Here is a 27,340-nt window from a genome sequence, read left to right on the forward strand (position 1 = left end):
TACTCATTCACCATTGGTGGGTGTTAGCCTATGTATCATTCTCATGTTAGAAAGAGAAAATTCCACCAGTTTAGAACTGCAAATTCTAGTCTTCCCTGCGGATTGATTGAAGAGATGACATGCAGCCAAAGATCAAGATTTTATTGAATAAACATCAAAATAATTTATTCATTAAAAGGGCATACCCTAAATAATCAGTTCATATAATACTGATACACCAACTGATATTTACACAAAATATAAATATACAGAAGTCCTATAGGAGGCAGAGACAGAAACCATAGCTCTGAAAATGAGTCAAAGATTGAGAACCCTTCTTTCGAGTCTGGATCTGAGGTTTGGCCTGCAAAATTCACCAGAAGAAAAAAACACACAATTATAAAGCAATAGAAACTGAAAAAAATTAGAAGTTAAAAATAAAAAATAAAAAACCAATCATCATCAAAGGATACAAAAGAACAGGTTCATAGGTTGGCCTCTTTGCAACTTTCACCAATCCCTGCGGTGTGACAAACCATGAACTCCATCAGTAACAGACAAAAGCAATTCTATATGCAGACAACAGAGGCCAAATTTCATAAGCCATACCCAAGAAGAGAAACAGTGAAGAAGTTGCAGAGGCCAATTCAGCAGACCAGAAGAAAAGACCAATTGATTTAATCAGAGCATTTCTTCATGATTTGGACCTGAGAAAAGCCATTTGGTCCACAAGGTCTTGGAAGTCCTCACCCCAGTCTGAAGGCGTTGCAACCAAATCCTCAACCTCCACATCAGTTTCTGGTTCATGAGGATCACCCAGTGGGAGTGGGGGTACTTCTTCCTCATTGCCAGCAATTAGATCATCACTCAATAGTTCCTCCCAGACTACATCATTGACAGAACCCAAGTTGTTATCAATGGAATCGGCTTTCGGGTCCTTGATATCTTCACTTGATTCATTGTCCCAGCCGCCTGAGAAAAATGTCTCTATCTCTGATTCAATCCCCGACATGTCCCCATCATCTTGATTTGCGTAGCTGAACGCTTGGTCGATGCTTGCCACCGTTATCACTTCCTGCAAATTCTCAGCACTTTGACTGGTGGTTAATCGTCGTTTTCGCCCGATTTCAGCCCCTCGAAGTTCCCTTCTCTGCTGGATAAATTGCTGGACAAAGGAAGGGTTGTTTAATGCTTTGGCGAGAAAGGTCATCATCTGCATCTGCTTCTTCTCTGTGTTCTGCATTCGACCCTCCATGACAACTAGTTCATTCCTGGAATTCTGTTGTTGCTGCCGCAGCTTCGCGATCTCTGCCATTAATACGTTTCTGTCTCTCTTCAATCTTTCAAGTTCATCCTCCAATCCGTATTGCCCTAATTCCACACAAGCTCCTAGTCCTCCTTGCTGTGTATTCTGTGAGACATGTCTTCTTCTCTTGATGTTCTTCAGCAGATGCTTCTGCCCTCCCAAAAACCCTTCATTTGCAAACTCCCATCGATCTGGATCGACTTTTCTAAAACCCTGCATCCATTGCAAACATCAAAACCCATCAGAATCAAAGCAGTAAAGATTAAACTTATAAAAAAAATTCAAATTAACTCAAAATAAACTAGAATCAACACAAGACTAGTGCAAACATCATGAAATTACAGTAGTTTAGAAAATATTCAGAAGATTATCAGACAGAATCCTGGATGGACAGAATTCAGATTCGACCTTACAAAACAGCAACACAAGATCAGAATGACAATATTTATCAAAACCGACAAGAAATTAATCATGTAAACCCTAAAAATACAAGCTCCCAGATTCAAATTCCATGAATCCATAAAGCTGAAGGCAATTGAAAGTTTCAACAAAGCTGCAACCCAAGTTTGGTGAAAACCACTCAGAACAGTAGAATTAAAAAAACCCACAAAAAATATGCAACAGAAATTTGATAGAACCCTACATTGATAACCAGCATGATCAGATTCATACAAACTGCAACGAACCCAGAATACAAAAACCAATTCCCAGAGCAAAACCGAAGCAACCCAGGTAAGATCACAGAAAATTAAGAAGAAAGAAGCCCAAATTCAGAGCACTTACATATGTGTTGAGCTGGCGAATGAAGCTGGAGAAGTTACTGTGCTTGAAGTACCTGGGAAGAAGAGTAGTAGAGAACTTGTACGAATCCCAAACAATGAAGCTGTTGCGAGCTCTACTCCACGAGACCACTGAGTCGGTTGCTGGGTCTTCCACCATATCGAAGGTCTTCGTAAGAAATGGAGGCGGACCCACCTCGTGCAGACCCTCCATTGGGTGAGGAGCAAAGCCTGGTGAAGAAGAAGATGATGATGATGAGCCCATAGTCCATGAAACCACTGGTTCTTCTTCTTTGACCATCACTCCGTCCATGGCTTCTTGCTTCTGTGTTTCCTCTGCAAAAATGGTGAAATGAAGACGATTCTTGAGAGTTGAGAGTTGAGAGTGAGAGGTTGAATTTGAAGAGTGGAGGAGGGAGAGAGTGTATGACTTTAAGGACAGGGAAGCGAAACTTCTGGAATGAGTGAGATTTTTTGGCTGTCAGGTTCTGAACTTTGTCAGAATTTTCGTCTGTTATGTGGCCACTGGCCCACGTAATCACACCAAAAGTTTCTGGAAAGTTCCTGATATTTTGAGATGAAAAAATATAACAAAAATAAATAATAAATAATAAATAATAAATTGTTTTGATTTGGAGTACAATACTTATTTATGTTAGGAAAATTTGATGGAAAATACAAACAAAAAAATAAAAAGATAAAATAGAAAAAATGAAAAAAATATATTTAAAATTAATAAATTATTTATATATTAGTTATATTTTTAATAAAACAAATATCAATAAATAATTTTTTTTACCTTTTTTTTAATATTTTCCTAAAATCAAACATAATATAAATATAAACTTATTTTTCATTTTCTTCATCATTTTAAGATTTAAATACATATTTTAAAATTATATATATAATATATTCTTATCTTTATCTAAGAAACATTTAAGAATTTTTTAAAAATAGAAAAAATTTGCATATTTATTTTTTAAACATTTTTTCATTGAGTAATTTTAAAATAAAAAATTAATATTTGAATATTCTATTAAAATTTCCATTTTCTTTTATTTTTCCTTTTAAAAAAATATTTGTTTTACTGTTAGGAACATCAATGGATCAATGGGTTTTAGATGGTAAGAAAGGCCCAGGCCCAAATTCTTTCTGGGTCCATAATGACATTGCTTGGATAATTTATAGTGGGTCAAAAAAAAAACAAAAATGGGCCCATACTACCAGACCTCTAGAGCACAGCCCAATAAACATGGTAAGGCACATGATAGGGTAATTTTATAAGTACTTCAAATCAAGAAATAAAAAATAAAATATTTTGATGAATTTATATTATTTTCAAAGGTAATAATAATGATTATATTAAAAGAATATCTCCTAATAATCATTTTTTATTTTTAAAAATAGTAATAATTCAAAATATTAAAAAATTATTATTTTGAAATTTACTTTAAATGACTTATTTGTAAATAAAACCACCACCACATTTTAATTTAATACTTTTTCCTCATATATTATTTCAATCATCATTTGATTTAGAAATAAAAACAAATTTTTTATTTACCGTTGACATACTTAAAACTTTGATAGGCATTTTTATTCCTCGTACCATAACCATTGACTTTGATATCAATTCTTGAATCGGACTTTAATTATCTCATTTGAAAACCGATTAGTGTCTAATAAAGAATAGGCCAGACTATTTATGATACTCGACATCACATATAATTATTTGGATGTCGACATTATAGCAATAGAACATCTTTTTCTTTTAATTATCTTTTCCTTTCCAATAATACACTAAATGAAGAAATGTGCATAAAATAGCAAAGCAATAGTGGGAGGCCTCAGTGTATAGTAGTGGCAATGGACCATCTCCCAAACCTAAAAGCAATGGGTGCAAATATCCTACTCATAAAACACTATAGTCTACATGTAAAGGACCTTACTTTTATTTCAAGGATGGGTCCAAACATGGCATAAAGCTCCAATGCCCTAAAATAATTGAACCCCCAAAAGATATACAATTGAGATTCTATAGAATTTAGTTCTCTAAATAACCATGGGGAGGCCCTTCCTCTATCCAAATTAACATGCCCAAATTTTTGTGTCCCTACACTTAATGGAACATTTGGTTGGTGGGTCACCCAATTGATATTAATTCCCATAACCCATAAAAAAAAATATATATTCAACATTAAGTGAGTAAATAAATTAATAAAAATATGAATATCCAAACTATATACTTTCATAATTAAATTAGCCCATGAAGCCCCTTCCACATATCAATTGAAAAGTGCTCACCTTAGAAGCCCACATGTGAAACTTTCATTGATGTGACTATTATTCTTTATAAAAAGTACCACAAAAAAAGCTAAGTTACATTTACATGTACATACACTATGTCAATGGATTTTGTGCCACTAATAGTGCCTATTGATCATTAAATTAATAAGAAAAAAAAAAACAAAATAAAGAAAGAACAAAAAAAAAAAAAAAAAAAGTAGATTACCTCATTTGCTAGCCGTTACACGTCACTTGCATCATTGATGGGCCCAAATCTACCATGCCTCCTTAAAAAGGTCTTTGCCCTACATATTTATTTATTTATTTATTTTTGATTGTTTGTGAAGTATAAATTAAGGTTTATTTAAAAGAAACATGTGAAAGTTTAATTAAAATAATAAAATATATGGATTATATTAATAAAGAAATATGTTATTAATGTGGAGCAATTTCACCCGACCTTCGATAAATTCCAAAATTCAACACACTTTATCTAAATAAAAAATGAATAATATCTAAACCAATATGTTAATATAATAAAAAGATTACATCTAATTCATACCTCCTGTGTGAAAGTTGATTGAGACTTAATGCCACAATTTAAGTACAGATCGATATTATTTTTTTAAGTTTAAATTGATTAAAATTAGTCAAATGAGACTCCAATTGTCAATATCGAGTTGGATTATACTGTATATATTAATAATAATTAACTCACAAATTATTTTATTTTTTCAAGTTTAAATTAATTAAAATTAGTTCATTTAGATTTGGGTTGTCCATATCGAGTTGGATTAGATTGTACATATTAATAATGATTTTTTTAAAAATAAATTTATCCAATAGCATATAAAATGAAATATATAATAAGCTATAAAATATTAAGCATAATATTATTTGAATTCATAACCTAGATTGACTAGGAATGGCAGAAACTCTACACAAACTCAAATATACAATTGAAAATAATTTTTCAAATTGATTCAAATATGGTAGTATTTGAATTGGGAACTCGAAAGCCAAGTCACCATCCAATAGGTGGGACTAGGGACAAACAAAACCCTAAATTTTGTGGGTTGGATTTAATAATTGAGATGATGAGGTATGCCACGTGTAGGGTGGAAAAAAAGTAGGGGAGTGAAAGTCATGGAAGAAGAGACAAAGAGTGACGTGGCAGAAGGCAGTGGGGAAAGATCCCAAATTTTGAGAGGATCAAGAGAACTACATTTATGAACCGACAAAGATTCAGATCATGACGTGATCATCCCGGTCCCACGCCCACTGACCTGTCACCTCAGCTTGCGTCACCCACCTGTCACTTCAATCAGTCAACCCCCAACCTCACTGTATATATCTATTTTTTATTTATTTATAATATTTTAATTTAAAAACCCAACGGCGCCGACAGCTTGTCAAAGCACCTCTTTAATACAAGGGGCGCTGCTAATTTGCGCCAATTGGGCCTCAACACCATTTCATTTTTCCCTCCCCTAAATTCAAAACCATTAAAATCATAAATGAATCAGGATAGGGATGCGGGTAGAATAATAGATTTGCGGAGCCTGATTCGCTGACACCTGGAAACCGTACACGTAATACATCCTAGATCACTACCTTACAGACGGGTACTGGACCTGTGGTCGCTCACGTGGGGGTTCCTCTAATCATTTCACAAACCCCTGGTTTTCTAACTCACGCGCCAGTCTAGCGAATGCAGGGGACTTCATGCGAGTTGTGGTGCTGTACGGGGTACGCCAAGGCTACGACTTCCATGCGTGGATGGTGGAGTGTTCTCCACGCTTGTTCTATGCGCGTGAGCCATGAGGTCATAACGCATTTATTTCTTTACTTTCTGTTTTAATATCTAAAATATTCAGGAAAAAAAATTATGCTATGCTTTACTGGATGCATTTACGTCATACGAATAAAAAAATTTATTTTAATAAAATTTTCAGATAAATGCCTTTCTAATGATTTTTTTTAATTCTCTATTTATAATGAACTCTTTTCTATCAAATAAAATAAATTTTAAAAATATTTTTGAAAAAAAAATTAAAATTATATATATATTATCCATCACAAAATTTTAAATTTTAAATTTTAAATTATGCTTAAGCAATGATTTAAACGCTATAAATATATGAAAATCATGTAAAAATCTAAATTTATTTTCAAATTTATAATTATTTTATAACATAATTTTCATATATTAATTTAACTGTTTTCAATCATGGAAATATTGTTGATTATGAGTCCAAAAGTATTCAAATTTTTTCTCTCATATATGATAAGACATCACAATCACTTAGGTGCAGGTACAATATATTTATTGTATCATATGAGATTATGAGACTAAATAGATAAATATTCGTTATAAAGCCAAATAAAGCTTTACACCTAATCGATGATTGATTCGAATATTATTTGTAACAATCTATTCCTAACAATTTAAATGAATTTTAAAGTTGTGAGAGCTCCTTTGACTGATAGCACACACTACACTACGTTCATGATTAGGAGCATAATGTTACATTAATATAATTGAAATTATGTCTCAAAAGTATAATTTAAAATTTGTGATTGTTTATATATTTATATCTTAAAAATATATATATTGATTTTGTATAATTTTTGCAATAAATTATATTGCTAAATTTTAATTAATTAATTATTTATTTATTTTTGGGACACTTTTGGTGATTAAAAGGAGCCCACATACCCATAATGTTTGTAAAAGAAAAATGAAAAAAAAAAAATAAGTAGCTTCACGCCACCATAATGACAAAATGTTTATGGTTGGAGTATTTTAAAATATGTAACATGACTTTATTCTTGAGTGCAATTTTCCCTTTTGTATGAAAGGACGGGGATTAAACAAGGATTTGCATTATTTTTGAAAACTTTGGAGTGGGCCACACAAAACAAATGTCACAATTCACTTTATAAAAATTGTTGCATTTGAATTGTATGTGGTCAAGAATCAAGATTTACATCAACCCTTTATTTATTTATTTTTAATTTTAGATAATATAATTTAATTTTATTTAACCTCCACCTATGTCCACATACAAAAGTAGTTTCCCAAGTCAAAAAAGTAAAATTTGAAGTCCCAATTTCACAAGTCACTTTCAAATCAACTCAACCTTGGGTGCTCCCTTTTTACCCATCATATCATATTTAGGGAGCACCAAAACTTTGGAAGACCATTCCCCTAAGTAAATAGTTGAAATTATATCAAGGGTAAAAATGGTATCACACTATACAATTATTCGACATTTATCGGTATGTAAATCAGGTTGTGTCACTCTTCACTTTTGTTAATTTATACTTAGGTTATTGCTTTATATTTATTATATGATTTCATTTCTTTACATTATAATTTTATATTTTTATACTTTTTGTTTAATAATTCAGATTTTATTATACATTTTAATCCAATTTTAAAATTGTAAAATACAGTTTTTGAAATTATAAGATTTGAGGTTATAGAAAAAAGAAAATTGAATTTTTAGTCAAAACTTTGTATGAGTTTCAATCCATGATTTAAAAATCAGACCGTTTGATCTAATAATCAATCGTCCAGTCCGATTGTCAACTAACGATCAAACCAATCCAATTGAACCGAACATATTATAGGTTTTTTTTTTTTTTTCATTTCTTTTTTGAGTCTAAAATGGTGTTTTGATGTATTTTGCACTGAAACAATGTCGTTTCATCTAGGCAAAAATCTTCTTTTACAAGCCCTAGCCCCTCGACTCGGCTGCTCCACACCAACTGCCCCTTGCTAGGAGCTTCCCTCAACCCCCCACCTTTGACATCTCTAGCCAGTAGGCTTGCTTCGATGCTAATGGCGACATTGACGGACGATAGTGATGCTAACGATTGTAACGCCCACGACGAATCCACCGACAAGAACTTAATTATTCTTCGACTCCCTTCTTCATTATTTAGATATTTATCATTTGATTTATCTATTTTTTATTTATTTATATTTGTATCATTTTTAATTTCTAATTTTTCAAATTCTAATTCTTAAATACGTGATTTATATATATATGATTTTAATTTTTAAATTTATGAATTTCGATTTAAATCATTTTATTCATTTGAATTTTGTTTTTAAAATTTTGAAATAAGTTTTTAATTTAAAAATAAATTTTAAATAAATATATGATTTTCAAATAAAATTTTTACTACCAAATATATATTTTTAATTTTCAAATAAATTCTGATTTTTTAAATTTGTGATTTTATATTTATGATTTTAAATTTATGAATTTAAAATTTTGAATTTCGATTTAAATCATTTTATTCATTTGAAAATATTTTTTTTATTATTTTGAAATAAGTTTTTAATTTAAAAATAAATTTTAAAATTTGTGATTTTAAAATAAATAAATGATTTTCAAATAAAAATTTTACTATAAAATACATATTTTTATTTTCAAATAAATTATGATTTATGAATTTAAAATTCTAAATTTTGATTTGAATAATCTTATTCATTTAAAAATAAAATTTAAAATTTATTATATTAAATTAATTTTCTACTTAAAAATAAATATCTAATTTTCAAATAAATTTTTTATTATCAAACATATTTTTGACTTTCAAATAAATACCTAAATTTATATATATAAAAAAATTGATTTTTTATATTTTATATTTTTTATTATCAATTATCAATTAAATTTATAATATTATTTTTAATTTTAATAATATATAAATTATATATTTATGATATGAGAAACAGTCATAATTCAATCCGATTTGTTCACGATTTAATCAGCATCCATGCATGGTAACTTTTTTTTTTTTTTGACTGAAAGAAGAGTTGGATTTTGAAAACATTGGATTCAATGCAGTACAGTGAATTTAATGATAAAGTCAACATGACTGGATGTATGTGAAGTTATTTAAAGTAGTTAAAAAGCTTGGAAACAGCCAAAACAGGAGTGGCAATAGCCATTGCCTTTAGATCTCAACCACAGAAAGTCCGATGTTGAACATAGCACGGTTGGATTTGATCCGGGATTTGACCTATTGCATGGTGACCACGAGTACCACTACCACACAGCTTCCATCACGATCTCGTGCTTCGGAAACGTCACCATCCAATCAGATACGACCTCCATGCTGACAATTCCAAAGTCAAACCAAGGGTACCCCAGTCATTTCGATTCCAAGATTCTAGTGGGGCCCGTTTCGGAAAATAGGTGGTGGTGATGTAATCACATATGGCAGACACCATACACATTTACCACCATCAACGGCTCGCATTAAAGGAGTTTGAAGACTTCATTCATGACGGCGGGGCCCGCACTCCACGATGCTGACACATCCACGTGGTGTTATCCCATTGGCCCGCCTCCCCGCTGCCCACAATCTCCTCGCCTGAAGGAAAGTGAGATGGACACTTCCACGTGTCGGATGGGGAACGTCACGGCGACGAGGAAAGTGTAGGTTTTTACTCCGATGATTACGTCACCGATGGGTATGTGGGGCCCAGAAGTACCAGGAGTTTTGTACACGTCATCAGACACCGTCCTCTCACCGTTCCACGTCGAAGTCAAGATGACGTCACCCTCATTTATTACTTACCCCCATCACTCCATGTGCCCGCTCACGCCACTTCACCTACGGGAAGTTATCCGGTGTTTTGGAGCCCACCGTACTATGTGAGGACTGGACCACGCTCTTGGGGGGAGTTCGTGGTCTCCACTCTCCAATCATTCATGCATGAGCTTGGTAACCGGCGGAACTTACTTCATCGGCCCACAATCAAAATGAATTTAACTACGGATATAATTATTAAATTTATTAAAGCAAATCTACAAAGTTATTCTTAAATAGTAAAACAATATCAACCCTAAGTTTGTTTCTTGAAAATTTGGGAGGATTTATGAGAAAAAAAAATTTTAAATTAATAAATTATTTTTATATTTTTAATATTTTAAATTTTATTTATAAAGATAAAATAATTTAAAATACGTAAATTTTAATTATATTTGATTTGTGTGAAGGGACATAACCTAAGAAATGGTTAAAATTGGTATTTAAATCAATTAAGAAAAATCAAAAGAGAATTAAGACAATCAACATCATGATGGATGAATACAATACGTGTAAATATCAAAGTTGATATTTTTTTGGGGGATCCAGTTGCATGAAAGCGCGTGTAATTCCTTGTAAGACTTCCAAAGCATGTAAAAGAAAAAGGCGAAAACAGTAGATTGTGATGTAAGCAATCACACTGGAAGCCCATTCTTCCTTCTTTTCTTATATATAAATCCTCTCACCCCAGTTCACCTCTCCCTCAATCCCAATTCCCCCCATTTCCCTCGACTTCTCTTTCTCTTCCTCTTCCTCTTCCTCTTCCTCTTCCTCCGCCTCTTCTCCGGCGATGCAAGGTGTGCGGCGCTTCCGGACGTTAACGGAGGGCGGCGTCCGCCTGGAGCTCACTCCCACCACCAACTCCCCGCTGGCCATCGACGTCACTGAATCAACCGAGATGAGGATCCAGCGCCTCATCTCCGAGAACCCAGTCATCATCTTCAGCCGTCCCTCCTGCTGCATGTGCCACGTCATGAAGCGCCTGCTCTCCACCATCGGCGTGCACCCCACCGTCATCGAATTGGACGACGAGGAGATCGGAGCCCTCGCCGCCCACTCCGCCGACTCCACCTCCACCGCCCCCGTCGCCCCCGCCGTCTTCATCGGCGGCACACGTGTCGGAGGCCTGGAGAGCCTCGTGGCCCTCCACCTCAGCGGCCACCTCGTCCCTCGCCTCGTCGAAGTTGGTGCTCTCTGGGTATGATAATAGCTGTAATTTTGTTCCTGATTTGGGGTTATTATTGTATTTGAACAAAAGACTAGGAAAATAATTTTGTTATTATCAAAAAAATTAAAAAAAAAACCTCACCACGAGTACGCTGCACCTCGTTGATGGAGCTCTACTCGCCGCTACAGGACGACAAGTGCATGTAGGTATTTTAGGATAATATTGTGTAGCGAGTACACATAGGTCCCTACCTTGATGAAGCAAGGAGGACCGTTGAATTTGTAGAATTTCTGATGAATATCATGATTTGATCTTGTTGGGAAAAAAATATTCCGTGTGAATGGTTTGTATAGAAATGGATTGGCGAATACTTTCTTTCAATGATTGATAATAGTGATGCTGTCAGTGACATTCTCACTAAAATTCCCAATTTTATATATATATCGTTATTTTAAAATCCCGCATTTACCAAAAATAGGAAAAATTTGTACAAAAAAAAAATAAAAATCCCTACCATATAAAATTTTCAAAACTATAATAAAAGATGGTTGGACTCATATTTAATCAAATCAAACTTTTTATCACATGGTGTGTATAGACAAGATGACAAATGGTTTGGAACTAAAATCGAACCCGAATTTGTCACGATGCCATAAGACATTGTGAATCGATGCGTCATCCATGGTATGGGGGCCATTGGCTCTAAAATTAGGTCAAAAACATGTTAGAATTTGGGATGGACCGACAAATATACCATATATTAAAAAAAAAAAAAAAAAAGAGTACTGGAACATATTTTGAATATTTTTTTTTTAAATTATGATTATTTTTTAAAAAATAGAACTAACTATTTTCCACTTCTCATCAAAGGGGTGTTTCCTTTGGGCTGGGAAAAGACAAGTGATGGAACCAAATAAGTAACTAGTACAGCCCTGTGGGTGTGATGCACACGTGGCAGACATGCTGTGGTCTTGATGTGCGCCGAGTCAATGGACCCCACCTAGAATCTTTACGGCCTAACGTAAGAAGAATCTACTAGTGAATCTCTCAAAGGTGAAAAGTTTTTCTTAAAAATAAAAATAAAAATATTAAAACATATATATTTATTTATAAAGAAATGAGAATTGGGCAATTGAAGGTTACCCCACAAGAAAGCTATCATAATGGTAGGGTTTGAGGGTACACTTTGTCTTAAAACCATACTCTAAAGTTTCAAAAGCCTCTTTAAGTACTTTATCAATATATTCTTTCCTTTCTTTTCTTGAATTATTAATTTTTTTAATTTTCTTTTTTTTTGGGAGTGAGGTCATGGTTGCTTTGGCTTCTTTATGGGTTCCCACTTTATTATATAAATATATTTTTTTGAATATAATTGGCAAAAAAATTTAGTTTGAACCCTTTGTAGGGACATGACCTTCCCAAGCTTGTTGATGGCCAATAAAATTGTGCCATGTGTAATTTCCATCTTTTGAAAAAGTGAAACATTAAAAATACTTGTTTCTTTGCTTTGAAAGCATACCCAAAAACAAAAGCTTGATGTTGGGGAGGGGCGGTTGTTCATGGCCAAGAGTGAGACCACTACCTAATTGGGCCATGTCCTATATATATATTTTTTTATAAAAATACTATTTAATTTATTATTACAAATATAAAAATCATCATAATAGTTTTGTTAATAAAACTTCCTTTATATATATTTTTATAATAAATAAATATAAATTGTAAATAAAATAATAAATATTTTTTAAACCAACATTCAATGTCAATGATATTTTGAGAGTGACAAGGCCTATAATTTGAAAGATGTTGATATTAACTTTCATTGCACTACTCCATAAACTTCTCCAAGTGTTTATTGATGTGTGAATTTTGTATATTCCTGCTCCAGTCACCTAATAAAAAAATATTTAGATTTATATTAAAAAAAACCCATAAGTTTAGAACTTATGATTGGGGTGATAAATTTAAAAATAGGCTTCAATATGGTGATAAATTTAAAAAACCCAACAATTTCCAAGTAAGGCAGTGGCTGCTTGATTGGGGAGCCAATTGTCACCTCAAGGTTCTTTCTAGAACCTTCTAAACAAATCCTTCCAGAAGTTTATATTTAAAAAAAAAATTACGTTTAATAAACTTTTGAAAATAATTTTTAAAAATTTAGATAATAATTACTTCTAATAAAAGTGGTAGATATGTTAAATTAGAGCTCATTTAAAAGTGATTCTAAGAAAAACGTTTTTACTTATTTGGGTTTCTAATAAAAATTAAAATTTTAAAACTTTGGAAAATCACTTAAACAATAATTTAATAGGTGATTTTTTTTTTCAAAAAATATGTCTTTGTTATATAATATACTATTAAAACACTTTTATTAATTTGTATCTATATATTAAAGTGATTCTAGTTTATATATAACAACAATTCGTTTGACAGTGATTTTAAAAAATATTTTTAAATATTTTAACACTTCAAAAATTTAATAATACAAGTATTAAAAAAGCTAAAAATGTTTTATAAAATCATTAACAAACGCATTCAAAATGTTACTAACAAAAACACTACTAATAAAAATGCTTTAACCAAAACTATAATTCCGAGGCTATTTGGATTAAAAAAACATGTTTTAGTTGTGTTTTAAACTATATTATATAACAAAAGTGTTTCAAATAATTTTTAAAATTTTCAAAATTTTATTAAGCATCTTATTTTTTTAAAGTGTTTTTCTTAGCTAAGAATTACTTTTAACCTGCTCAGGATCACTCAAATCAACTTTCTAATCAAACTCTATTTGGCTCGTGTTTCTAAAAAGCACTTCTAACATAAAAAAAAAAAAAACCATTTTTGGAGTCAAATAAAACTATTGACAAGATTTAAAAAGTCATATCTTAAAAAGTAAGTTTTTTTTTTAAAAAAGTATTTGATAGGTGATTTCCTTAAAAAAACTCAGAATAAATAAAAGCAATCCCAATCGCATATACCAAAGCTAAAGCCAAAGCCAAGGAGATATCCAAGTATGCAAGGCTGAGTCTTGACAGTGATTTCTGAAGTAAGATCTGTGGCCACTAAAATGAGTGACTACTTACCACTGAAGTACAAAACCAACTCTACATTTCAAGTAAATTATGCTCTCTTATTTGTGTAAAAAAATCGAGGTTTCAATTGCCAGAGCATCAAAAAATCAACATGGCAAATGAATGACATCTATTCAGTATCACAGATCAATCTTATCAAACTCATTTGTGCTTCAGAGAAGTATGCCGTTGCTGTAATCCTTGCTCCAACCTACCTCATTCTACTCTAATCCGTTTGTATCTTAACAAACGAACAAAAAAATCAGTTTTCTTGTGCTTAGAATCCGCTCCAATTCATGAACTTCTTCACTTCATCGTACAAAACCAAAATGGCAGCACTCCCAGTACTCCTAAACATGTTTGAAACCGCCCCACGGTAAAATGAAGCCACCCCCTCTGTTCTATAGATTGTCCTCCAGCACTCCAAGGTGCTTCTGTACATGGGTCGTTCCAAGCCTGACTGCATCATCATTCGCCTTCGAACTGTGTCCAATGGATACGACAACAGCCCTGCAGATGTTGTCACTGCTTGTGCTGCCGCCCATCGTTTCCATAACGCCAACTCTGGTTTGGATTCTTCTGAGAGCATTTCTTTGATTGTGTCAAAACCCCCAAAGTAAAGGCCCCTGTGAACAACCATTCCATGTAGGGAGGCAGGAAGCCCCCTGTAGATCCCTTGAATCCCATCTTTCTTCAGTATGGTATTCAGGAAATGGTAGATTCCGCGGAACTGACGAGCTTCGGTTTTTCCAACGTCTGCAGCGAGGCGGGTGTGTGCAATATCAAGTGGGTAGATGATAATTAGTGTTGTACAACCTGCAGCAGCGCCTGCTATGAAGTTGGCAGACACACCATATGTAACATGACCATCTAGAGAATTGCTGCACCTCAGCATATTCTTGTAAAGATCCTGCAGAGCGAAGTCACTGGTTAAATGCTAAACTAAGGAGTGAAGGGGGAAAATAATAATTCAGAAGTCAATAGATTAATTCTCTTTCAGCCGTAAAAAGGGTCTGCATACCTGCTTCTTTGTGCACAAACATTGAACAGAAAAATTGCTTAGAATAATTGAACAAGAACATGGTCGAGAAATTGGAAGTATACAATCTGGTAGGTCTACAAAGTTTCTCCTTAATTTATCCCTTAGATAGATGGTCGAGAAATTAGAAGTATACAATTTGGTAGCTTAATTTATCCCTTATAGATAAACAGGGCAAAGATCGTCCTTACATGCCTTGTTTATGTGGAAAAAAATGAAATTCACAAGTTATATGTCATGCAAGCAATTTGATCTTTTACAAATAAAGTAGTTGGAGGGTGTTGATCAGCCAACACAAAACATGATGAATCGATCTCAAATTAAAGAGTTTGAAAGATGAGCAGAATACAAGGAATCACTCTTACAGAAATGGATGTAAGAATTCATGGTAGCTTCTTTTCATAGAGACCTCTTCTCCTTGTACTTGATGGTAATTTCCTTCAAGTCACTGTGTTAGGGCTTGATTATTTTTAATGGGATTTAATTTATAAAACATTGTATTATGGAAGTGGATGACCCACGTGGTAGGGTTTGAATATTTTTAATAAACATAGTATTCTGGGAGCATTGCAGCAGATGGGTGCATATATATAAACTTCTTATTTCTAGTGCTCTACAGGGAAATAACCATTGGTGGGTTAACTTAAACCATTCTTCAGCAAGAAAATACGGGAGCATTGCCACAACTAATACAAGAAGTTTATTACTTTACCTTTCCTATTCAAGTATTGAACAGTCTTCAATTACTCACTTGCTACGGTTTTATGATCCATATATTCAAATGTTCATTCACTTTCTGAAGTTTTTAGAGGCTAGCTGTTTAGAGTTGGCAGATTTGAAGCACCGCTATTTTGGAAGTGCGAGACTTAAATCTATTCATTTTGGTGGTTTGGGCACAACTAGTAGAAAGTACCAGGATCTACAAAATTAGTTAGACTAATTGTATCTACTTCACATGTTGCTACAAATACTAATGCCACTACTATCGATGGTGTTGCTGCTGCAGCAACATCTAGTGCCTCTATCTCCAGTAATGCTACTACATTCTACTGTTTTAGCCTAGTAAAAAGACAGAAGGGGATTAGTTGGAAACTGCAAGTCAGGCAACACTCAAAAGTGTGTTTCCACTTCAGCCATCCAATTCCCAAATCTATTGCAACCTCCATCTAAATGCTCCCTCCATGAAGAAACCCAGCAAAGATTACCTTGATCTTGGTCTCATACTTTGATTGTTTCCCTCGTTTTCCATTCATTTTCACTCTCTTTACAGGATCACAAGGCTTAGTAAAAGAGTCAGGGTTGTATAGCTGGCTCAATTATTAAGCCTCTTCCTTGTAGGAGCAGTATGATTAGAAGTTACATAGAAAAAACTACTCTCCCCTGCCTTGATATGTTTGTTGATGAACAGGCCATGGGATTGAGTTGTAAAAGACCAATCCCCAATCATTTCTAAATTAAAGTCATGACCATTCTATAAAAACTGCTTTCCTTGTCTCTTGTCCCTATGATTACTAATTTACTTCAGAAACACTCATATCGGAGCATACCCACTTTAACCCACTTTAACATTGAAACCTTTTATCGATCAACTTGTGTGCAATACAAATACGCCCAAAATTCACATTCTTTAACAAAGAAATCTCTTTACACGTCAAAAGAATACACCCTTCCACAGACCCATCTCAAGAAACAGTAGCTAAAACACAAAAATCATGCTGTTTTCTTCGTATTATGAATGTGCTATACCAAATATACAAATTAGAGATTCCAATAATTAAGGAGTCCATTTAAACTAAACCACAAAAAATTTGAACAAAGGTTCTTTTTTCGCCTATCTTGAAATCAAGATTTTGAATATTTGTCATCTGGGACCCGCCAATTTCCCAATCAAAAGCAACGTAAAATCAAGCATTCAAAATTTAATTCTCTTTTCTTCCTTTAGTTTTCTCGGCAACCAAACACGACAATTCATGGATTAAACCAAAGGAACAACAGAATTAAAGAGAAAACGAGAGCGAAAACGCAAATGGCAATGCAATCACACACACCTTAAGGGAGAAATTGAGAGCAACGGAGGGGTAATAACGTAAAACGCTACTCCCATTGCCCCTCCACAGAGAGAGAATGCCCTCTTCCCTGACCGTACGAACGATACAATCACACATGCCCTTGAACCTCCGGTGGCGGCCGGCGATGATAGCAACGTTGCTCTCCTGGGTCTGCAGCAGAAGCTTGGCTCTCTCAATTGGGGCCACGATCGTGTGCACCACACCCCCCATCACCGCTCCCGCCGTCAGATCTTTCTGGAAGCTGGTCAGCCATTTGGGCGGCCCTGATGCTCTCGTTCTTGATCTTAGGTCACCCTCATCTCCCTCCTCCTCACCCATGTAACCCCTTCTACTCTCTCCCTCTCTTCCTCTCTCTCTCAAATTCTATTACTTCCCTCTAGAAATGATGGCTTTGGGATTGTGGGATTGTGTTTTGAGAAAACGTTTTCTCTCTTTCTGTTTTTGGAACTTGTTTCGGAAAACGAAAATCAAAACCAAACTCTCCTTTCCCTTGGATTACAAAAAGGCCTCTGTCGATGTGATACGACGGAGTTTTCACTCAAACGGGGGCTCTCCACATCAATATGGTTCAACGGGTGATAGGCTTTTGAAGAGTCACCACCCATGTCACCCCGCCACGTGGACCACAACTTTCTCAAAAAATTTAAAACTAATATTATTTTAAATGTTTTTAATTTTGTAAAAAACCCTTTTTCTCGAATTTTGAAATTAAATAATGGTTTTCGAAACGGAAAAGAAGGCATGTGAATCGGAGGAGGCATGACTATGTGGGGGAGGTTGGAGGCTTTGACTTCTCCATTGGATGATGGCCTAGCAGGCTAGCACTAAATCATATGAAATTATAATGGGCTCATTACCTAGGAGAGAATTTAGACAATGGATTTCCTCCATGGAAAGGTATATTTTTGGTATCTATAGTGAAGCCATGATTAATGAGGTAGTGTCAAGTCTTATGGCTTTGTATCATTAAAGTGGTATAATATACTAGCTTAGACTTTTCAAGAAATAAACAATGAGGTGTGTTGTTTTAATATATTAAAAATAAATATAATATAGAGTGTGTGGGTTGGGGTTAAGATTTTGATGATTAAAGTACGGGGATTCAATTAATGATACATCGCTCAACCCAATATCAAATGACTAGTTCATGTATTAAGAGTTTGAGTATCAGACTAGTGGGATGCCTAGCTTAAAAAATAAAATTTAATATAAAGATTAAATAATTTAAAACTTTATTTATTGATTTTCCACAATAAAACTAAACATAAAAAATAATTTTATTAAACAAATCCTATTTAATTAGATCATACTTCCCGGGTTTGTGATAAATAATAATGCATGTTCGTTTATTAAATAGTAAAAAAATTAATTAGATATGGTTATATTAATTAATTTAAATAAAAATGATTAATTGACTTTTATTTGATATTTAGATTTTTTATTTTATGCACAAAGTTTTCATGATGCTACAATATATTTTTCAATACAAATAATGAATTTTTTTTTTACTAAATTGTTCTTTTATAATTTTTATTAAATAATATATATTTATACATATTGCAACTTTTTTCACTCTTTTTTTCTTTATAAATAAATTATACAAATGGATGTACTTCCTTTCTTACCAATTTATTTACATATTTTATCTCCTTTTATTTATTTATTTTATAGATATTAGTTCTAAAAAAATATTAAGGAAAAAACAAGCCAAAAGAAAAATGGTTTTTTTTTTTTTCATATTTAGTTTCACCCTTGAGAATACAAAAGAAAATTAAATATAATTAAAATTTGTCAAAATTTTATATATTTTTAAATTATTTAATTTTTATATAATGGAAGGAAATAAGTAAAATAAATTTGAAAAAACATATAAAAATAATTTATTTAGTTTCAACCTATTTTTTCTTTCTTTCTATTTTTCATTTCTATTTTCTTTCCTTCACATTTTCTTATAAATTTTTCGCAAACCAAACATAGTTTAGCAAGATTAAATAATTTTAAAATATATAAATTTTAAATTAATTTTCATTATATTTTATTTTATTTTATAGTAAAACCAAACATAGGGAAACATTTTTCTTAACATTTTTTTCTTTCCCTTCTATTTTTTGGGTACCAAACATAGCCTAAGTCTTTATTTTTCAGTCGTACGTTCTTTAATTTTTATTTTTATTTTTAATTTTGACCCATTTTAATCCAACTTAATTTATTTATTTTTGAAACATATTATTTTACCCTAAAATAAAGTTTTGGGCATACACTTTTTAATTCAAAAGAACTTTTTATCCCTTTTATTTTTATTTACTTATTTATTTATTTTTATAAAAAGACTATTTTACCCCTAAAATCATATTTGGGGCGATTACAGAAAAACAGAGATAATCTGTAAAACAAAAGGGACCAAAAATAGAAAAATGATACATCATATGGTGGTGAAGAGCCCAAGAGTTGAGCTTTCTTCATAGTTGAGGTGACCGGTGGGGCTTCCTCCTTCAATTGGTAGGAACCATCTCAGCATTCTTCATGCTCCAAGCACTAAGTGTTGAGATATTCACAGTCTGATTTCCATTGTTAAATGCATAAAGGTGTGCTTCTGTATTAATAGCCAACTCTGGATAAACCCTGGCAGTAATGCAAGTCTTCCCCTTCCCCCCAAAACTCTCAACAATAGAATGGTCAATCTGCACAAGAATGAATCGAGAATTTGAGTATAGAAAGTTTGCTTCCCTATAGAATCCAACCCATTGAATAAAATCACATCTTCTGAGGTCACAAGTCCCTTCAAAATGATTTTCCAATCAGTTTTGAAGGAAAATGTTTCCAGCAGAACACGGGGTTTCCAGGAAAATATTGTCTTAACTGAAATGAAAAGAGCTCTCTCTCTCTCTCTCTCTGCAACATACCAAGCTTCTGAGCGAAATCTTCTCGTGATTAAGGTCTATATCAACAAAAGCTCCATAGATGGTTTTGTCCACGTCTTGTCTCAAAGAGGACCTGTTAAAAATGTGAAGTTCATAGCTTAGAATCATGGCGATAGATGGATTTAAGCAATAGTTGAATTAGCCACCTACCTGCTCTGATCACTGCACATAAGCACGATGTGTTTCTCTTGAGTACTTTTGAAGATGCGAAAGAAGATTGCAGTTTGTTCTGTCAAATTGTTTGAAGCCAAAACCAACAAGCCAAATGGCCCCATCCCGCCTTTAACTGATGCATTCTTTTGACTACAGAGGGCTTGGGGATCAGTCCAACTTGGATCCATCAGCTCAGCTTCTTCCAAATGTGGGAAATCAAATGAAACTTCTACATCAGCCTGCAAAGTGGGGAAAGAAAGAAGGAAAGTTTAGTTTGATTTTGTATAGGAAGGATGTTAAGGCAAAAGACTAGTGCCACGGGACTAAATTTAGTTACCTGAGAAGCTGTGATACCAGAAACTTCAATTACTGAACCACCCCTCAGCTCCTTATTGTGGAAGGTCACTTGGTTCTTGTGTAGTATCGCTATTTCTTTGACCGGCCACTGTACTAATCGTTGGCCATTTTGATCGAGCAAAACACTTCTAGGGAAGGACTACAAGACAAAGCACATATGCCTTGAGTACAAAGATAGGAAGTTTTATGACAAGTAGATAGTATGTTCATTTCGATGATTTTTCAGATTACCTGAAGCCCAGACCATCCTTTTTCAGTATCTTTGTCAGCTTCTTGTATCCAGGCCCACAGTATCCGCCTCTTTTTCGCAGCATCAAAAAATGTTTTGGATGCATAAAATTTCCCATAATCATATCTCAAATCTGAACCCGCATCCAGGAAATCAGTCTCAACCAGATAGTTATCGGTTTCAGGCACATATTTTCCCATTATGTAGTAGTCATTCCCATTGAAGCTTGCCTTAAGCACATGCCGTGTCTCTGCATTTTGAACAGAGGTTTCAACCCCATTTCTGCTGCTAATACTGACAGGGTAGAAGTCTGGACACTCCCACATTCCAGTTTTATTGGATGAATGAAGAGGGGTTTGGCTCTTTGTCCAGTTCACAAAGTCTCTACTTCGATAAAGAAGTGCTGTGCCATGACCATTTATCAGGCTTCCAACAAGAATTCTCCATACTTTGTCTGAGCCTTGCCAAGCAGTGGTAGGGTCTCTGAAATTGCTTGCATCAATGCCATCGATAGGAGTCATTAGAGGATTATGGGGTGATTTTATCCATTCTCTAAGGAGTGGGTCAGATATGTTCTTGGGCACAGCCAAGTTTTGGACTTGTTGGTTTTGAGAATCTTTTCCAGTGTATATAATAACAGGTTCTTCTCCGGGAAGGATTGTGGCAGAACCAGACCAGCAACCATTGATGTCAAAAGGGTCAGTTGGTTTAATAGCAAGTTCAAGATGAACCCAATTGACAAGATCATAAGATGTGGAATGTGCCCATGTAATGTTACCCCATACTGCAGCATAGGGATTGTACTGATAGAACAAATGGTAAACTCCATTGTAGTACATTGGCCCTTTGATGGATAGAACAGTATTAGTAGAAATAATGTGAAATTTTAAGCAAAATGAATGCCCAAACTAAGTAACACAAAAAGGAAGACTTTCATTTAGTCAGCTTCCTAGCAAAGCATCAAACCCCAGGACATTTTCTGATCTGTTTAAGTTGTTTAATCCACGTGAATATTGCTGTCGAATCATCTAAAAACGGATTAGCTCTATATATCTTTATGGAAAGCCAATTGATTTTCAGATGAGATGACTAAAACCTTGAGCTTAACATCATAGATTTGAGTCCTGTTGGAGGAGAGATTATTAGATATACAATAAGACTCGTCCTAATGGAATGTTAATTGATTTCTACATGAGGTGACTAGCCTAAAAGTTGGTGACTTAAACTAAACTAGAAATATCAGAGCTATGATTAAGGTCTCGAGTTTAAATCTCTCCTTAAGCTTCTAGGAAAGTTGTTATTTTTAACATGGTATCAGAGTTACAAGTTAATCAAAGGTCTTGACATCTCAAGTTCTAAAGCTTGAGTCTCAAGGTCCGTCTTTATTCTCAACATGGTATTAGGGTTATGGTTAACTAGTGATCTCGGGTTCTCAAGCTTGGGTCTCTCCTTATGTTTCTATACATCCTTAAAGATTACATGATGGTTATTAATTCAGTTAGACAAGGAGTACTAGGAGAGAAGATATCAAAACATGTAAGAATGGGAGAAACAAACTTACCATTAGGATCTGTATATCCAAGCCCCCATTTGCCAAACCCACCAAGTCAACATGCCAAACAACCAATACAGACAGAAGTCAAGACATGAAAAATTAAAAAAAAAAGAACTACCTTAAAGATGAAGAAATTAATGTTACACACCATTCATCCAGTTTTTGGGAGGCTGGAAGTGGTAGGCGGTCCTGTAAGGCTGGTCCGCTGGATCAGATTGAAGATTTCTGTAACTATGATGAGAAGTCTCTCCCTCAATCCCATGTCCACCCACCATAAGGCACAACCCCAGAACCCAAATCCCAAATCTCCCCATCTCTTTCCTCAGCATTACAGCAGATGTCCCTCCGTCCCTATGGCAATTAATACTGCAGAAAATGAAACAACTCAAACATTACTCTATCAGCTTTTCTTTGAGTTGATCTTGACTTGGGCCATTCTTTGAGTTGATCTTGACTTTGTATTCAGTGCAATTATAGCCATCAAGGAAAATGTGTCAGCAAGATCAGGCGACTTTTCAATATCATTATTATCTGCCATGTCCTTCATTCTTTATTTATTGTGAAATGCAAGGGGGAAAAAAATAAAAACAATCCATAAAATCCTTCCTTCATCTCACCTTTGAAGCATAAGTTCTTCAGTAATTATACCTCAAATCCAACCAGTTCCATAAAATAGGAACTCATTCTCTTCATTGGTTCCAACATTGCTCAACTCAAGATAGGATGATTAGTGTAGTGATCAAAATTTTGATGCTCCAAAGCAAAATATTACTGCTTTCGTGACAGTCTGCATCCAATTTTGTAAGCCAAACAGCAAAGCCATCATGATGCCTACTGAGATGAGTGTTAAGCTACCAATTATTTTAGAAGCTTAAGTTGTTAGGTAGGAAGTTAACTATATATATAAAAACCCGAACACCCCTTTTCATGGATAATCTTTTTTGATGAATTTGCATGTGTTCGACATCTAAATCAGGAGAAATAAGCATGTGGTGATGTTCAAAATATTAACCTCCCGTTGAATGACTCTCATATCATGTTAAGCTACCAATTGATCTAAAAGTTTAAGTTACTTAGATATCGAGTCAGTAAAATATATCAAGTTTATTAGGGCTATATAGCTGATAATGAAGGGCCACGAATCAGAGTTTTAGTGAAACCCCACCCTACTACTGCAAGTTGAGGCAAACCTCTTCACACCACACATTCAAAAGACAAGCTGTGGCTCCAAAATGGGCAGGCTGAACCAAGCACTGCATGGGAATGAACACACCTATGCCATGTATCATCTTTTCATTTGTTAAAGTGGTTCATTGGAAGGGATGTGTGATATCCTACATCAGATGAGATAGGAGAAAAAGCTCGTGATGCTATATATATATATATGGGTTCTTCTTAATTTTATAAACACATTTTAAAACTATAAGGGTTCAAAGTAAACAATTTCTGCATATTTGAGAGTGGGTTGTTATAAGATGAGAGCTCTATAGAAAACCTTTTCACATATTCAAAACTTGGAGATGCCACAAACAAAGTTAGTCACTTTCTAGATTATTTTCATTGATCGATGCATCAAAATCTTCATAAATTGCCCATTTACTGTCCCATTTTCTTCCCCAAAAATATAAAACACATTAAAGGCACTAATTTTGGGCTAAAAGTTCCAGACTTCAGGCCAAATGTTCACCACACAACTCACTTTGAGGTGACTAATGGTGAGTCAGAAGTGGTCAAGAGCTCATGAGCTGAGCTCTCTTCTTAGTTGAAATGGGAGTTTCTTCTTCTATTGGTAGGAACAATCTCAGCTTTCTTCATGCTCCAAGCATCAAGTCTTGAGATTTTCACACTTTGAGTTCCATTGTTAAATACATACAAGTGTGCTTCTTTATTAATAGCCAACTCTGGATAAACCCTTGCAGTTATGCAGCTCCTCCCTTCCCCACCAAAACTCTCAACAATAGAATGGTCTATCTGGAAAAGAATGAACCCAAAATGTGAGTAATTAGTGGTAGTAGAAGACAATGAAAATGATTTTCCAACCAGTTTTGGAGGAAAATGTTTCCTCCAGAACATGGGGTTTCCATGAAAATATGGTCTCATCTGGTTGTAGGAACGAATGGAACTGAAATAAAAATGAAAAACAGCTGACTGTAAAATACCAAGCCTCTAAGGGAAATCTTCTCACGAAGAGGATCTATATCAACAAAAGCTCCATAGCTTGTTTTATCAACGTCTTGCCTCAAAGATGACCTGTTAAAATGTGAAGTTCATAGCTTAGAATCATGGCAGTTAGATGACTTGAGAAGAGACTGAATTGAAAACCTACCTGCTCTGATCACTGCACATAAGCACAACGTATTTCTTATTATGAGTTTTGAATATGTGAAAGAAGATTGCAGTTTGTTCTGTCAGATCCTTAGAGGCCAAAACCAACAGACCAAATGGCCCAATGCTGCCTTTAACAGATGCATTCTTTTGAGTACAGAGCAGTTGGGGATCAACCCAACTGGGATCCAAGACCTCTGCTTCTTTGAAATGTGGGAAATCAAATGAAACTTCTACATCAACCTTCAGAGTGGGGAAAGAAAGAAAGAAAGAAGGTTTAGTTTGCTTTTATATACCAAGGATATCAAGGCAAAAGACCGGTTCCATTAGTAGGACTAATGTGGTTACCTGTGAAGCTGTAATACCAGGAACTTCAAGTACAGAACCACCCCTGACCTCCTTATTTAAGAGGGTCACTTGGTTTTCACGTAGTTCCTCGATTTCTTTGATAGGCCACTGTACTAATTGCCGTCCAGTTTGATCGAGCAAAACACTCCTAGGAATGGACTGCAAAAGAATACAAAGGCCGGAAGTTCCGTGACATGGACAGTATGCTCTATATACTCAATAATGGTAGTTATGGAGTTTTACAAAAGGCTTATTGATTCAAATGCATACTGAAAAGGGGGAATTCCCATTTCTATGTTTTATCAGATTAGTTCTCTGCAAAAAGAACAGGTAAACTAGATTACCTGAAGCCCAGACCACCCTTTTTCAATATCAGCCGATGAAATGTCAGATTCTTGTATCCAGGCCCACAGTATCCGCCGCTTTTTCGCAGCATCAAAAAATGTTTTGGAAGCATAAAATTCCCCATAATCATATCTCAAATCCGAACCAGCATCCAAGAAGTCAGTCTCGACCAGATAGGTATCGGTTTCAGGCACATATTTTCCTATTGTGTAGTAGTCATTCCCATTGAAGCTTGCCTTAAGCACATGCTGTGTATCTGCATTTTGAACAGAGGTCTCAACCCCAGTTCTGGTACTGACAGGGTAGAAGTCTGGACACTCCCACATTCCAGTTTTATTGGATGAATGAAGAGGGGTTTGGCTCTTTGTCCAGTTCACAAAATCTCTACTTCGATAAAGAAGGGCTGTACCATGATCATTTATCAGGCTTCCAACAATGATTCTCCATACTTTGTCTGGGCCTTGCCAAGCAGTGGTAGGGTCTCTGAAATTGTTTGCATCAATGCCGTTAGTAGGACTCATTAGGGGATTACGGGGTGATTTTATCCATTCTCTAAGGAGTGGATCAGATATGTTCTTGGGCACTGCCATGTTTTGGACTTGTAGGTTTTGAGTATCTGCCCCAGTGTATATAATGACAGGTTCTTCTCCGGGAAGTATTGTGGCAGAACCAGTCCAACAACCATTGATGTCAAAAGGATCAGTTGGATTAAGAGCATGATCAAGATGAACCCAATTGACAAGATCATAAGATATGGAATGGGCCCATGTAATGTTTCCCCATACTGCAGCATAGGGATTGTACTGATAGAACAGATGGTAAACACCATTGTAGTACATTGGCCCTTTAAATTATAAACAAAATGAATGAGGACGAGGAATAAAATTGAATGAAAAAACGGAAAAAAGATCTCAAAACCAGTATAAGTTAGAGGAAATCAATCAATCTTACCATTAGGGTCTGCATATCCAAGCCCCCATTTGCCAATTCCACCAAATCAGACAGAAGTCAACATAAAAAGAATAATGATCTAGAAGATGAAGACATACTGAAAAAAGCAGGAGAGCAGACAGATTGAAACTTAGAGAATATATAGCTATGGGGTTTGTGAAGACATACCATTCATCCAGTTTTTCGGAGGCTGGAAGTGGTAGGCAGTCCTGTAAGGCTGCTCTGTTGGATTAGATTGAAGATTTCTGCAACTAGGATAAGAGGCCTCTGCCTCAATCCCATGTCTAGCCAGAAAAAGGCACAACCCAACAGCCCAAATTGCAGATATCTCCATGGATTTCTTCGGCTCAATAGCAGATATTCCTGAGATGAGACCTTTGGTTCTTCTTTAAGGCAACTAACACAAGACTCATCTATATTTTTACACCATATATTTGAATATTATGCAACTTGCATTTATTAATTATGAGAAAATTCATGACACTCCAATGTTTGTTCATTAAAAACTCCAGAACATGTGGTTAGAATCTTAATTTATAGGCTATTATAGTAATATATTTTCTTTCAATAATATTAAACCACCCACAAGAACCAATGTGATACAAACACAAAAATTCAAGATCGGTAACATATTAAAATACTTCTTACCATATGAAAACTGGTTTGCCTTTTTGTAGTGTCCATTTCTTCAACTGGTCACTGTCCTAATTGCCTCCTGGTTCCATCAAACCAAATACTCCTAGGAATTGGCTGGAAAACAGAATCCATAAAATCCTTCCTTGATCTCACCTTAGAAGCATAACTCCTTTAGCAACTGAAATTCAAGTCCAACTAGTTCCATAAAAT

General features: G+C 34.5%; 4 protein-coding genes across 8 annotated transcripts; 1 reads left to right on the plus strand and 3 right to left on the minus strand.

Moving 5' to 3' along the window:
• Positions 1 to 138: 138 nt before the first annotated feature.
• Positions 139 to 2,465, minus strand: LOC117913609 (heat shock factor protein HSF30). 3 transcript variants are annotated; one of them, XM_034828623.1, is made up of 3 exons: positions 2,069 to 2,465; positions 730 to 1,498; positions 139 to 343 (listed from the first exon to the last, which is right to left on the minus strand). In XM_034828623.1, the coding sequence occupies exons 1-3, from the start codon at positions 2,375 to 2,377 to the stop codon at positions 195 to 197; spliced, it is 1,227 nt and encodes a 408-aa protein (XP_034684514.1). In that variant the 5' UTR covers positions 2,378 to 2,465; the 3' UTR covers positions 139 to 194. The 3 variants fall into 3 exon arrangements, 2 of the variants coding, with proteins under 2 accessions (XP_034684514.1, XP_034684515.1); XM_034828624.1 differs by having other exon boundaries at positions 199 to 343; positions 687 to 1,498; positions 2,069 to 2,464; XR_004651120.1 differs by lacking the exon at positions 139 to 343 and adding an exon at positions 395 to 499 and having other exon boundaries at positions 589 to 1,498; positions 2,069 to 2,464.
• An 8,196-nt stretch (positions 2,466 to 10,661) lies between these two features.
• LOC117912215 (glutaredoxin-C6) lies at positions 10,662 to 11,512 on the plus strand. Its single transcript, XM_034826723.1, has one exon. The coding sequence runs from the start codon at positions 10,754 to 10,756 to the stop codon at positions 11,165 to 11,167; it is 414 nt and encodes a 137-aa protein (XP_034682614.1). The 5' UTR covers positions 10,662 to 10,753; the 3' UTR covers positions 11,168 to 11,512.
• A 2,675-nt stretch (positions 11,513 to 14,187) lies between these two features.
• On the minus strand, positions 14,188 to 17,882 carry LOC117912294 (probable ADP,ATP carrier protein At5g56450). The gene is made up of 2 exons (XM_034826829.1): positions 17,290 to 17,882; positions 14,188 to 15,112 (listed from the first exon to the last, which is right to left on the minus strand). Exons 1-2 carry the CDS (start codon positions 17,626 to 17,628, stop codon positions 14,480 to 14,482), a joined length of 972 nt encoding a protein of 323 aa, XP_034682720.1. The 5' UTR covers positions 17,629 to 17,882; the 3' UTR covers positions 14,188 to 14,479.
• Positions 17,883 to 19,604: 1,722 nt separating this feature from the next.
• Positions 19,605 to 26,896, minus strand: LOC117912550 (beta-fructofuranosidase, insoluble isoenzyme CWINV1-like). Of its 3 annotated transcripts, XM_034827180.1 has the most exons (8): positions 23,143 to 23,168; positions 22,674 to 22,891; positions 22,532 to 22,540; positions 20,973 to 21,814; positions 20,722 to 20,880; positions 20,382 to 20,623; positions 20,214 to 20,304; positions 19,605 to 19,991 (listed from the first exon to the last, which is right to left on the minus strand). In XM_034827180.1, the coding sequence occupies exons 1-8, from the start codon at positions 23,151 to 23,153 to the stop codon at positions 19,803 to 19,805; spliced, it is 1,761 nt and encodes a 586-aa protein (XP_034683071.1). In that variant the 5' UTR covers positions 23,154 to 23,168; the 3' UTR covers positions 19,605 to 19,802. The 3 variants fall into 3 exon arrangements, with proteins under 3 accessions (XP_034683071.1, XP_034683073.1, XP_034683072.1); XM_034827182.1 differs by lacking the exons at positions 22,674 to 22,891; positions 23,143 to 23,168 and adding an exon at positions 26,663 to 26,896; XM_034827181.1 differs by lacking the exons at positions 19,605 to 19,991; positions 20,214 to 20,304; positions 20,382 to 20,623; ... (3 more) ...; positions 22,674 to 22,891; positions 23,143 to 23,168 and adding exons at positions 24,047 to 24,496; positions 24,685 to 24,775; positions 24,852 to 25,093; ... (2 more) ...; positions 26,495 to 26,503; positions 26,663 to 26,896.
• Positions 26,897 to 27,340: the final 444 nt, after the last annotated feature.

The sequence above is a fragment of the Vitis riparia genome, chromosome 4 (genome assembly GCF_004353265.1).
Source record: "Vitis riparia cultivar Riparia Gloire de Montpellier isolate 1030 chromosome 4, EGFV_Vit.rip_1.0, whole genome shotgun sequence".
Classification (NCBI taxonomy): domain Eukaryota; kingdom Viridiplantae; phylum Streptophyta; class Magnoliopsida; order Vitales; family Vitaceae; genus Vitis; species Vitis riparia.